Source organism: Nesoenas mayeri (genome assembly GCF_963082525.1).
Source record: "Nesoenas mayeri genome assembly, chromosome: 3".
NCBI classification, from domain to species: domain Eukaryota; kingdom Metazoa; phylum Chordata; class Aves; order Columbiformes; family Columbidae; genus Nesoenas; species Nesoenas mayeri.
Window position 1 is genome coordinate 88382545 of NC_137544.1, and position 13761 is coordinate 88396305.

The 13761-nt window shown below is 39.9% G+C and overlaps 1 protein-coding gene across 1 annotated transcript; it reads right to left on the minus strand.

Moving 5' to 3' along the window:
* Positions 1-969: 969 nt before the first annotated feature.
* On the minus strand, positions 970-9247 carry GLO1 (glyoxalase I). Its single transcript, XM_080341906.1, has 6 exons — positions 9110-9247; positions 7877-7959; positions 6366-6506; positions 5491-5558; positions 4206-4295; positions 970-1521 (listed from the first exon to the last, which is right to left on the minus strand). Exons 1-6 carry the CDS (start codon positions 9188-9190, stop codon positions 1433-1435), a joined length of 552 nt encoding a protein of 183 aa, XP_080198032.1. The 5' UTR covers positions 9191-9247; the 3' UTR covers positions 970-1432.
* Between the last annotated feature and the right edge of the window lie 4514 nt (positions 9248-13761).

Here is a 13761-nt window from a genome sequence, read left to right on the forward strand (position 1 = left end):
TGAATGATTTTTCAGATGGAGCTCTGAAAAATTACTGAGTTTGTGTGCTATGTTGTTAAGATGAGGTGGACAGAATTAAGGATTTTTCAGATAAGGAGGTAGGACAGGAGGTAGGACGTTATCATTGAGTTACTAAGACATCCTGCTAACCAAGTCACACACTTATCTTCTTCATTTCTGTACTCACAATTCGTATTATCACAAGATTTCTTCTGAAAAAAAAAAGAATCCATGAACCAAAACAAATAGCCTTTCAGTTACATAGGATTCAACAGTTAGCAAAGCAAGAGGTCATACTGCTTTAAAATTATTTTGTAGTTCTCAACAATGCTTTATTTGGAAGTGAACTGCAATGCCATTACACTACTCAATACTCAAATAACTGAAGACTCGGTAGGAGTTAAGTGCTACTTGAACCACAGCAAGACAGGACAGAGGGTTTTTTCCTTGTTGGAAGGAACAACACGATTTCAAAACCTGACATGGTTTATACACTGTTCATAAACTAGTGGAGCAGCATAAAACCAAATAATTTGTGTAACATATGTAAATGTTAGTTTTCCTGTTGTTTACAGGTATCATTTCAGTAACAATCTCTCATTCTGAGAGGGCAGATTAAAATGTCTACTAGTAGGAATTTTGTTTCAGATACTCTTTTTCATTAATTTCCTAATACAGAATGTACAGAGCATTTAAGTTAAATATAGCCCCAGACTTTCAGTGAAACAAAAAATTATGAGCAAGTTCTTTCTAGCACTGGAAGAGACAAGAAGGATCACTATGAATTAGACCTCCTATCTTAGCTGTCGGTCAGCAGACAAAAGACGGAATTCTTTCTGGTAGACTGACTTATTGCATCCACAAAGTTTCTTGTTCCAGGCAAGGCTGTTTAAGGCTGCTCCTTAAATAGTTTTGCCTAGTATAACATAAGCAAGATTAGGACTTTCAAAAAACATGCTACTACTCAAGTCAAAGTTAGTCTGACATTTTATTTTCCAGTATACAAGATAAGGCATGAAGCCTTTAACATCATCTTACTTCATTAAAAAAAAAAATCTGAATATTTTTTTCCTCCTTGTTGAAGATCATCAGTAGAAACATAGGATTTGTTGCTGTTTTAAATCTAAACAACGTAAGATGCAGTGGATTTCTGGTTACGTATCTTTTGGTAGTGTTCAGTCAAATATTAAGATAATCAATGTTCAAGAGGAGAATCTGTTTATATGCTCTTCCAACAAATAACTAAGTATTCCTAATTGGAAACAAATTGCCGTGGCAGCACAGGACAAGAAAAAAGGAAGTAGAGTGAGGTCCCAGGAAACAGTTTTTGAGGAGACTCTGAACACAACTGATTCCTCTCCATTACGTGAAAATTTCACACTGTTACAGATTTTCTCCAGGGGCATATCTAATAGAATACACTTCATTAGAACTAAGTGAGAGTCACCATGTGGTTAGGATTCAAAATTTCAATCCAGTAGCCATCAGGATCCTGAACAAATGCAAGTCCTTTCATTTTACCTATCAAGAAAAAAAATACAAGATAATGTTAAGACTGACTAGTTCTTAATGTCAAAAATGACTACTTCGAAAAATACTTCTTTCTCTTTTGCATGAGATTTAAATTTAGACAACTAACTCTGAAAACATCCAGATTAGTTTTTAATCAGCATTAGATCACTGTATACTAATTTGTCAGTCTTACTCTCAACAAAGCTGTAGTTTCAAATCACTCTGAAATTCTGTCTTTTGTTGACTGAAGTTTTCTCCGTATGTCTCTGTAAGTGTTCATCCTCTGAATTCAGAAAATATTCTTGTGCTCCAGGATGTTTTGAAATAAGCTGTCGAATTGGCTTTGCCAGTATAAAATCCTGTGTTCCTCTGCCCTGTTCACCTCCCATCATTCCTGCCTCAAGTTTTACGTTACTGGTTTTTGTTTGCTTCTCCCCACATACACATTTGCATGACTTCATGAAACAAAAACACAAGGCCCAAGTGTTCTAAATTTTACCATTGGAAAAAATATTACTCATTAAAACAGGGTCCCCAAAAGTTTTCTTCAACAGTAGACACCAGGACAGCACAGCTTAACGTATTATCTTAAAGTGTTAACCAGAAACTTTTAATTATACTTGCTCTATTAGGCTATTTACTGTAACAGAACCAATCTAACTCTCAATACATTCTAGTTGCAAAAACTTGAGAAAGTAGATGTTTGATTCAGTAATATAGGAAAAAAATAACATTAGGTCCTTCAGCCTGGTCCACAAACAATGAATGTGAAGTCCAAAAGTTCTTCCTCCTCCTTGGCATTTGCTGCATCAATTTTTTTTCTTAACAATAAGCTTTTGCTCTCAATCCCCCTTGACTACTTCAAGAGTTCTTTCCTGTGATTTATTCCACTGGCAGTCTAAACTTAACCTCCTACATACTTAGAGCTGTGCAGTGATATAGAATCAAAGTCAAGATCTCTCATTTCAACACTCTCAGGGTTCAACAGGTGCTGAACAAATTTAAAAGGGCTCAGAAACTCTGCTAGAAATACTAAGTTCAATTCTTAAATCAAAAAATCTGTGTTCAAGTTTTCAGCTACACTTCTCACATTTGCTTCAGCTGAAAACACAGTGAATAAGATGAAAATCACTCAAGTTTGTTTTCAATTATTTGCTCTTTTTCCTCTAGCAAAGGATCTAGAAGATCAATTCCAATAGGTGTAAGCTGAAGCTTCATGTACTGATGTTACTTTCAAACTAAAAAAACTCCACCATCAGCACAGGCAACAGTCTAGTTCCTATAGCCAGAAGAAAGAAGTATCACAGATTTGTGCCTGTTGCTGAGTGTCAGATGTCCAGTCTGGAACACATCTGTCCTAAAACTTTCATGAGGTCTCTTCATGAAAGAGAATCCAGTTGAAAAATACAAGACTTTTCACTACTGATTACTGCACATTTTAGGCTATTTTGACACAGACATTCTTTATGTACTCTTGAGCTATACATTATGCATTTTTTACTACAAGTTATACAAGTCAAACAAGGCTATTTCTACCAAAGCCAGCAAAACAGTTAAAATTGTAATAGCTAATAGGTGGTATTAGGTGGATTTAAATAAAAATAGCCAGAAAAGCCAAGAATTACTCAGTTTTAGTGGGTGGGAGTAATTATGTCTTCCGAGATATCTTCTTTTCATATTATAAGAACTAAACAGATGTGCACGTGTGAATGTCATCCATGTTAAAGTAAATTCTCTAACAACTCTAGGCAGCTGTAAACATAGTAAACTATGACATCATGACCATGTAAACATAGTAAACTATGACCATGAGCCAGCACTGTGCCCTTGTGGCCAAGAAGGTCAATGGCATCCTGGGGTGTATTAGAAGGCGGGTGGTTAGTAGATCGAGAGAGGTTCTCCTTCCCCTCTACTCCTGGTGAGACCCCATCTAGAATATTGTATCCAGTTCTGGGCCCCTCAGTTCAGGAAGGACAGGGAACTGCTGGAGAGAGTCCAGCATAGGGCAACAAAGATGATTAAGGGAGTGGAGCGCCTCCCTTATGAGGAAAGGCTGAGGGAGCTGGGTCTCTTTAGTTTGGAGGAGACTGAGGGGTGACCTTATTAATGTTTATAAATATATAAAGCGTGAGTGTCATGAGGATAGAGCCAGGCTCTTCTCGGTGGCAAACAATGATAGGACAAGGAGTAATGGGATCAAGCTGGAACACAAGAGGTTCCACTTAAATTTGAGAAGAAACTTCTTCTCAGTGAAGGTGACAGAGCACTGGAACAGGCTGCCCAGGGAGGTTGTGGAGTCTCCTTCGCTGGAAACATTCAAAACCCGCCTGGACATGTTCCTGTGCGATCTCACCTAGGCGTTCCTGCTCCAGCAGGGGGATTGGACTAGATCATCTTTTGAGGTCCCTTCTAATCCCAAACATACTGTGACACTGTGATCAACAAAGCACATGAACTTGACTGAAGGTCAGACTACATACAGAAGGCAGATAGCTAAACTGATTAACTATTTTACCAAGATGGATCTATTTTCAGTTTTGCCCACTATGTAAAAGGGTGCAGGGGTAACTAGGTCTAGCACCTTCTAAGCAGTGACAACTACAACATGTTCTACACAGCTTCCAGAAAGATCTACTACACAATGTATTAAAAACAAGGAAAAAAATGGATTCACATTTCTGATCAAGACTTACCATCATCTGGTTTCTTCACGAATTTCACTCCTAGTTCTTCAAACCTCTTACATGCTTTATTGACATCAGGGACAGCAATTCCAATGTGTCCTGTGCAACAAGGTAAAAAAAGTGAAGTACACTGTAAGTATTGCTGGGTGTTCTAGGAAAAAGTTTATTTAGATTTTACCTTGTGCAAAAAGTTTCCATGCTGTAGTTCACATAAAATATGACTGTATACAAGAAAAACATTGTTTTCAGAAAGAAAAGCATTTGGGGTATTAACATTGTTCTCCTTCAGAAAGCTGGCTTTTTGATAATTCCTTTTAAAATAGGAACTTCAGAGTTAAAATATCTCATATTGTTTAGACGAGAATATTATCCAGAGAGGAAAAAACAAGATTTTCAATCAAACTGTTTTACCTGTATTTCCTTTCTCAGGGCACACCCACATAACAGGATTTTGCTGCACTGTCTCAATTCCGTAGTACAAGGAGTTTATCATTAATGCTGTATTGTAGAGACAAACACTAGCCCTATGCAAGGCCTGAACTTACAAATAAATTCAGAAGCTTTAAATGCCAAGTGGCTGGATTCAACATGAAACTTATTTCAGAAGGCAGTGACCTTTCAAGTACTCAAAATATCAAATTGAGCCACACAAATACTATCCTCAGTGCTACAGACAAATGTAATTCTCCTTCTAGCTTAAAACGGGTAACCCGTTTTAAAATATAAAAATATTTATATTGTGTATATATATAAAATTTATATTTATAATTTATATTATATATATATTTGTATAAAAAATATAAATCCAACCGTAAATCAGTCTAAACAGCACGATAATATGATACACAAAAACAATTACTGTTCTTCATTCAGTATTTACTATTAGCATGTATGTGATTGCTTGCCAAAGGAGTAGACTATGAAAAGTATAATTCATTACTCTGAAACACATTTGTTTATGTATTTTCACAATCTTTCCCAGCATGCATGCTGGAAGAAGAGAAGAAAATGATGAGGTGTGAGCTCCTTTCTTTCCCAGTGCTAGTACATTTTCTTCAAAGTAACATACTAGTAAAGTCTTTTGATCCATACAAGTTCAAAATATTTTCTCTACTTATTCTCATTTTTAAAAAAAAGCCTATATCATACACTTCCAAATAATCTTTGCACAGAATTTATATAGATGTTTTCTAAAAAACATTTGAAACTCTGTATTTCCGTAGTACACAAGATAAAAGATATAATCACAATTAAACAAAGCTTAAAAACTACAAACACAGAAGTGAAGACCTACCAAATCCTCGGGGATCTGAATTGCCATTGTGGTAAGACTGTTTTTCATCATTTTCAGTACCCCAGTTGCTGTAAGAAGTAATTAATACATATTGAAGAAAAGCACCGAAATTAACAAATCCTAAATGTTCCATTTCTTCAAGAGGATAAGTTCTTTCTCCTAAGAAACCAGAGAATTTCAGCTGTTGGCTGCATTCATTAAATTATCAAGATTCTCCCCAGTCAGAGGCCCTAAGGACAGTCTAAGGACTAAACCAGTCATGTTCACAGCCCTTCACTAGTATTCAGGCTCTACATTTGATCGAGTCAGGGACACTCCTGTCTCATTCACATTAGAGAGAAGGTTGCGCTGCATGAGTCAGTTTATCTGCCCATCATTGGGGAACAAACAGTGTGGGGAGCATGTCCTCAAGCGAAGCAAGACAGTGGGGTATTTGTGACACAATTGGAAAAAAGCACAATTACAGTAATTAGTAGCATTAACCAAATTGTCCTGTTTATGAGAAGTTTTGACTTAATACCTCTTTTGATCAGATTCCAAAACCAGTAGTTATCCATTATTAGGATGCCCTGGAGATCCAAATAAAGTTCTTACCACATTGGGTTTTCCTAAATTCTACAGTTTCCCTATGCAGATGACATGCATACTTAAAATACAGCAAGCATTATTTCATATTTATGTACCATTGTTCACCTAGCAGTTTGAAAGAGCTCTGAAGAGAGAAAGATCTCAGCTGTATTTTAAGGCCATATAACAATGAAGATGTTTCCACAGTAATTATTACATTTTTTACTCAGTCCAACAGGATTTACATTCATCCACTTCTGTTTAATCACTGTTAGCTAAATGTCATCTCTCATTATATGAATACTTACTGTGTCAGTTCAAGTGTAGCTTTTCTAGAGAAGGTCCAAGCTGTTCTCTCAGCTTTATCTTTCGGGATATCATTTTTATCTTCATACGCCAGGAAATAGAGTGAGAACTTCATAGTAGGAAAGTCAAATTTTTCAAGCAGTCTAAATGGCAACAATTATTTTGAAATAGTAACTTAAATGGGTAATCAGGTAGCTTGCAAATAAACCAAGATGCTTCCCCCATGGAAGAATTATTGCTATGATTTTTTGCCTTGCTGACTGTAATCCACAATACCTACATTTTGAACTATCAAATAGAAACACTCCAGAACACATTACAAACCTACAAAAATCAGAAGAATCAGATGCTTAAAAGCCAAACTATCAGTAACTGAATAGCAAAGCCAGTACAAAGACTTATGTCTTGAGGTTGCCACTCTGTTTACTTGTCCATACTTCCTCGGGAAGATCTTTATGTTTATCCACTTTAAAACATCACCAAGGAATAAAAATATTTACTTTGAAACATTCATTCTGGAGAGCTCACTGGCACCGGCCAAAGTTTAAGAACATAGCAGAACTAAAAACCAAACATACCTTTAGATGAAATATATTTACAATTTCAATAGCTAGGTGTAATGATAAAATCCATTTCAAATGTGACAATTTAACTACAAAATACTTGAGGTCAGAAAAAGCTCCATATAAAATATATTCCTTTGCTAGATGCAAGAAGTCATCCACTTTTCTGTGAAATACTTGATACTTCTTTCTTTTCAAAAGAAAAGAGATGGTGTGGCATACTTCATTTTTATGTAGGACATTTAACTAGAACAACCAGGCTTACAAACTAAATCTAATTTCCTTTTCAGCTTACTAGGTATTTAATTTTTATTTTCTCACACCCACATCTTCACTAAAGTGGAAGTAGTTATTTTATTTTAGTCTGCACTCATTTCAAGATGTTTAAAAACATACTGGAATGTTGTTTTGAAATAACTTATTTCAAATGTCAAGGATGTGCAAGGAGCTTTACCATAAACACTTCAGGCTACTGCTGCACATCTGCCTCCCAACAGCCTTTTACAAAATGAGTTTGGACTTTGTCTCCAGCTCCCATTGCCTTGGTCTCTTATAACCGGAGGTGATCACAAACCACCTCTGAGAAATAGTAGAAAACATAATTTCAAGACTTACAGCAATGACTCCTGATTATAAGCACTGTCATAAAAGTAACCAGTTATCTGCTGCAGGCTAAGTGAGGAGGAAGTAAGCAAGTTGTACACTGATAATTAATGACCTATTTAAGAAAAAAAAAAAAAAAAGAAATGTCTAGTCCAGTTGATTTGCAGTCTGGGCACTAACTGTGCTGTGGGAGTTCTCAGAGACTAACTGTGCAACTGGGAATCAGCTGATAGGCCAGCACTGTTTATGTAGTTAGACCAATTAGTATAATTACATCAAAATAACAAAAGCTTTTCAGAAGAATAGTAGGAAAAATGAACTTATTGTGGCATAGAACTTTTACTCACGTCATTCCAAGAACTCTTGTATAAAAATCCAGTGACTTCTTAGGATCCTTTACTCTTAACATTGTCTGTTGAAACATAAAATCCTGTGGGAAATAAAGGTTTATTATTTATACATCCACCAGAATTTAACTATGGCTATTAACAAAGATGACAGTTAATAATCAATTTAAACCTAGCAGGTTTATGAGTAACAAACAGACTACTACATTAAGTGTAAATAAAACCTTTTTTCCAATCCTACACATACAGATTTGTGTTAAATCAATGTGCCTTTGAAACACAATGTTTAAAACAAATAAAAACCAACAACACCGGTGTCACTCAATATATATTATCAGTGGTATAAAAATTGTATAATTCTTATCTTTATTATTCTTTCATGGAGCTGTACAACACATGAACCACTCTGCAGACAAGCACACTAGGCAAATGACTATTTGATATGGGGCCTCACTGCAGACACAATTAAAATAAACTCCTGAATTAATTTTATTAATTATTTCATTATTCCATTGTACAGGCCTTGAATTTCTGTCAAGCTTGATCATATCTTGGCAGCAAAACTGGCCTGCAATTCTGCAAGGGTATTTTCCTCAAGCCACTGAGTGACTTTATATACCAAGGGCTACCGCACAACTGAGCAGATGAAAAGTGAATGGCTGGATAGACTGACAGGTACACATATAATAAAAAAAAAATAAAAAAAAAAAAAGCAGAAAAACTGAAATACAACTATATCATTCTCCTAATTTAAAAAAAAAAAAAAAAAGTTTGGGGTGTTTGGGGGGACTTTGTTTGCAACAAGGTGTGTTGGCGTGTGTTGGCTCAAGAGTCCCCGGGGCGCCGGGTAACCCCGCGGCCGAGCGAGGCCTCAGCTCCAGCCCGACCGACGCTCCGCGCACCAGCAAACCGGCCGAGTGCCACACGGCGGCCTGGAAGCGGGGCGGGACGGGACCGGGGCTCACAACGCCCGGCCCAGCGGATCCCCCCTACACCACCAGGGTGAAACCGAGCTGGGCTGGTCTCCCTGCACAAGGCGAGGCGGCAGCTCCCAGCCGAGTAACCCCTGGCCACCCCTCTCGCTCCGCCACGCCGGGACCCTGCCCGGCCCCATGCCGCCTCCCAGCCACCGCACGTCCGCCTGGCGAAGAGCGGCGGGGCACACCGGCGCTGCCGCAGACCCTCGCGGTGCCAACAGCGCCGAGGCGCCCTCATCACCCCTATTTACCTCACCTTCGTGCTGGCATCCGGCTCCGAGCAGGCGCCGTAAGCTGCCTCGTCGCTGAGACCGCTGAGCTCTGCTGGGGCCGCCATGTCCGGAACACAGGCAGCTGCACCAGCGGCGCCCGGGGGAAGGCGGCGCCCAGGGGAAGGCGGAGCCCGCCCCCCCGGCCCGCCCCTGGTCGTGTCCCGCCAGCCGCGCCGCTGCTCGCCGGGGTCGGCCGCGGGATGCTCGAAAAGTGTCGGGTTGCCCGTTCGTTCCCGGGAGCATTAACGTGAAGGAGCCTCCTGACTGCAGAGTTAATTAGCTGAGGAGTGGGATGAAACCATGGACGCTCCGCGCCGGTGTGACGATGCGTGCCTCCAGCCGCCGCTCGCAGGCAGAGGGTCCCATGCAGACGCTTGAGCAGCGGTAGTTACCCAGCTCCCGTGGAACGGTGCTTTTCCAGCAAATCCTCCCAGCTGGCGGCGTCTTAGGGTGGTTCGAAAACCTGGCTCTGCGCCTTCAGCCCTGTTTACAAACAAACCCGCGGTGCGCTCGGTGGGTATTGAGAGATGCTGGCCTCTGCTTTGCCTGCAGGTGCTGGGGGACTTCAAATTTAACACCCTTTGAAGTGACACAGTGACATTTTAGTATAAAGAATTATTTTAGCTCTAAAACAGGAGAATAATCTTTCTTTCAAAAACTCGTCTGGATCGAATACACAGAAAAAAAATACAGATAACGGTGGGTGAGTGTCTCAAGGATGGAGCCAGGCTCTTCTGGGTGACAGCAAATGATAGGACAAGGGAGAATCGGTACAAACTGGAACACAGGAGGTTCCACTTAAATATGAGAAGAAACTTCTTCTCAGTGAGGGTGACAGACACTGGAACAGGCTGCTCAGGGGGGCTGTGGAGTCTCCTACTCTGGAGACATTTAAAACCCACCCGGACACATTCCTGTGTAACCTCATCTGGGTGTTCCTGCTCTGGCAGGGGGATTGGACTAGATGACCTTTCGAGGTCACTTCCAATCCCTAACATTCTGTGATTCTGTGAAAAAGCACCTTTGCAGCACAGCATTCTCACGGTGTTACTTAAGTCCCTTCTGCAGGTACATGCCCGAACCCCGAGCAAGAGAATTCACGATACTAAAGGTTTCCTGCTGCCTGAGCTGCGTACGCCGCAGCGCAGAGATCTTCGGTGCCCAACGAATAACAATTACGGTTCGGATTCCGGGGACTGAATTTTGCCAGGGCCTGCGGGAGCAGCCGGTCAGCGGCGCTTCAGCCCCAGCGCTCGCGGCTCCCGGGCGGGGCCGTGCGGTGCGCGGTGCGGTGCGCAGTGCGGTGCGCAGTGCGGTCCGTGCCCCAGGCGCGAGCTGCGCCGCAGCCGTTGCTGTCTGTTCCCAACGGTGTTAACGACTGGCGCCGCACAACGGCTGGCCGGCGGAGGAACTGCCCCGGGGCAGGCGTTGGAACCGCTTGCTCTGCCTTCCGAAGGGGCGACGGCCGGTGGTTGTGCTGATGGGGAGCTACTCCCTTCTCCCCGCGGCGTGAGGCGTAGCTCCAGCCAGGTCGGTGGGGCTCGTTGTCCGCAGCTCTGTGCCAAAGCCCAAGTGGCGGTTAAGGCACCTCAGCTTTTCAGAAAGGAGCCACAAATCGGTATCTCGTGTGCTTTGCGCTTGGGAGTCCTACACTTTTCCTTCCGTACTTCACCTCATCCTCCTTCTGCTTTCTAAGACCTCTGCTGGAAACCAGACTTGTGTTTTTGTGGTGTTTTATTTTTTGTTTGTTTTCTGTTTTGTTTGGGGTTTTTTGTTGGCGGGGGGGGGGGGGGGGGGCGTGTTTTTTGTTTTTTTTGGGAGAGGGGTTGGTTGGTTGTTTTTGTTTTGTTTTTTTTCTCGTGGATAGGTGAGGTCGCTAAGGTTTAAAGCACTGTGAAGGGAAGGAATGGAAGTTTTAAAGCCACACGGTCTGTTACAACTAGGATAGGTAGCCAGCTGGAGTTCGTGTTGGTTTTTGGAAAGCGTGAAAATCTCAGCTGAGCCACCAGACAGATGTTTGGAGAGTCAGGGAGGATGCCAGTATACAATGTAGTCTTTGTTTCTGAAGAGAACTTCCAGAACCCCATCTCTCTCATCTTGAGCCTCAGGCAAAGGTATCAACTTCCCAGTCTAACTTCAAGAGGACCAGTTGGAAGGCAAGGAAATGAACATCCAACCAATTCTACCTGAATGTTGAGAAGGAAAGTACCACTGCTAACCTTATAGATGGCTAGCCCAGACAGATAAACATGAAGGGAAAGAAAGGAAGTGAATTAATTAATTTAGATTCGACATTTTCCTTTTTTTTTTTTTTTTCACTGTCCTAAGTTGTTTTAGTATTTTTACTTCAAGAAATAGATGAACATTTTCAATAGCAGGTGACTGCATGACAAACTCCACAGTCACTTTGCTAATCATGGGCAAAAATAAGGAGCTAGCAATGTAGCACCAGATGTCAGTTTTCATGTCAGCTTCACTTCTGATTTTTATTTTCTGAATCAGACAAGAGTGTCTAAGGGAGAATATAACAGTTGCACCTGTGGTTGGCTGCCACAAGACCTCATAAAAATTACTGGGTAATTTTAATCCTTACGGTAACTGCTATTCCACTCAGAGTACTGTTTTCATGCTTTTATTTTTATCTGTTATTCTGGGTGTGACCCTAATGGCATATCTTAATATTTGTTTGTTAAAATATTTCTTCATTATAACATCCCTGTGAAACTGAACAACCTTCTTTTAGAGGAAAATTTAGATAGAAGGTAAGGACTTCAGGTTTAGCCCTACTGATAATTACAGTGCTTTAAAACTAGTTGCTTAATCCAAGTGTTGATTTGAGCGCACTGAATAAAACATTACATTTTCTATATATGTTTATGAATGTTAAGATCTAGGGAATGGGATTGATGGCAGCCAGCAAATGAAAGTGGATGAGTATGCCCCATAATAGGGAACCATGGAGAGAAAGGATTTAGATGCTGGTTTGTAGCTCTGGATTATGGTCTTGGGATCATGAACCAAAACTTTCCTAGGCTCATGAGCTAGTGAAGTAGAAAAGGAGAGAAGAGAGGAAAAAAAAAATAAAAGGAAGGAGCCACCTTTGCATAACAGCCTACTACTTAGCAGTCAGCCATGAATATAGTTCCTTTTGGGCCACTGTAGAAATCCTCACCTAGGACAATTAGCCTTCTGCTCTCTGGCTTCTTGCAAATGGACTGAGAAATTTATCCTGTTGAAGAATGGCATCTCTTCCCTATAAACTGCAGTGTTCTAGGGTTTTGGCACAGAATTAAGAGGGAGTCTGACTCTTTCATTGTGCTGAAGATGTCTGATACTAAATTAAATATTTTCCACTGAAAAAATACTATCCAACATGCTACATCTTGCATTGCTTCTGCAAACATGCATGTCAAGAATATTATGCATGGTGAGGTATTTGTATAAAAATCACATGCATATGTGAGCAATGATTTAAGACCTGGTATGAAAGTGTATGCAAGTTTTTTCATAAGCTTGGTTGCTGAATTTGTGTGTAAATTTTGCAAACCAATATTTAAACAAATCTTTTATATTCCAAACCATTGTATTTCTCAGTAATCAGATATTCAGTGAAAGCATTAATACTTAAAAATATAATTATTATGTAGAAAGGTCATCACAAAAAATGTATGGTAAATTATTAAAAAAAATCTTTCTCTAATCATCTTCAGCTTGACATTTGTAACCTATCGTAAAATGTATATAAATGTCTATTGTCTTAAGAACTTCAAGAGGCCTTGATGAGATTATTAAATTTATATACCTGGGAAACCAGTTTAGAGATGCTCTCATTTTGGGGGTTTTTTACTCTTCCTTCTGGTCTTCTTGGAAAAGTGGACTTGAGAAAGCTGGATTGTTATAAATGCTTGATTTCTGTTTTTGTTTTGTGGTTTTGGGTTTGTTTTCAAATTGCAGATTTCAGAATGGAGAAGATACAAAAAAATAGTAAAGACAGTTCAAACACTGGAGAAGATGCTTCCAGAAATAGTGCTGGGCCTAATCTTACTACAGAGAGTCCTGTGCCTGTTCTCCTTACCCCAGAAGATGCTGTAACCAAATCTGCACGCAGTTCTCGACAGATACCAAGCTTGGACTCTTCCCAAGGGTCTGTTTCTGCTGCAGCTCGGAAGTTGTCTAGGTTTTGCCGGGGCACTAGTGGAGTTCTATCCATGCAAGAAATCCTCAAAGAAAAAAAGGTTTGTTATTCAACCTCAGGTCTTGAAGTAGATTTCTGGTTCTTTTCTCAGATGTGTAAATTCAGTTTATATTTTTTTCCCTTTTTTTTTTTTTTTTAAGTATTCAGTTCTTTTCGTAAATTATTCCTGGTAGCAAGTGAGTCTTTGTTTTTAATGCTTGCAGTATTTTAAGGTTTTATTTTAAAGCAATAGAGGATGGAAGCAGGAGATATTAACTGAATTATTTATACTGAAGCAAAGCTGTACTCAGCTTAGTTCCTGCCAATATTTACTTACTAAAGATACTTTAGTTTTAAATGGATGTTGTGACCTTTCTGTATTAATATATTAAAATGAAATATTGATTGTGAAAAATAAAACCAAATAATATGGCACACAAATATCTTAAAATCTAGCCGTAG

Coding starts and splice junctions, on each gene's coding strand:
- GLO1 (XM_080341906.1), bottom strand. CDS start 9,190: ATGGCGGCCCCAGCAGAGCTCAGCGGTCTCAGCGACGAGGCAGCTTAC. Junction 7,960..9,109: donor AGCCGGATGCCAGCACGAAG/GTGAGGTAAATA, acceptor TATTTCCCACAG/GATTTTATGTTTCAACAGAC. Junction 5,559..6,365: donor GCTACACTTGAACTGACACA/GTAAGTATTCAT, acceptor TACTTCTTACAG/CAACTGGGGTACTGAAAATG.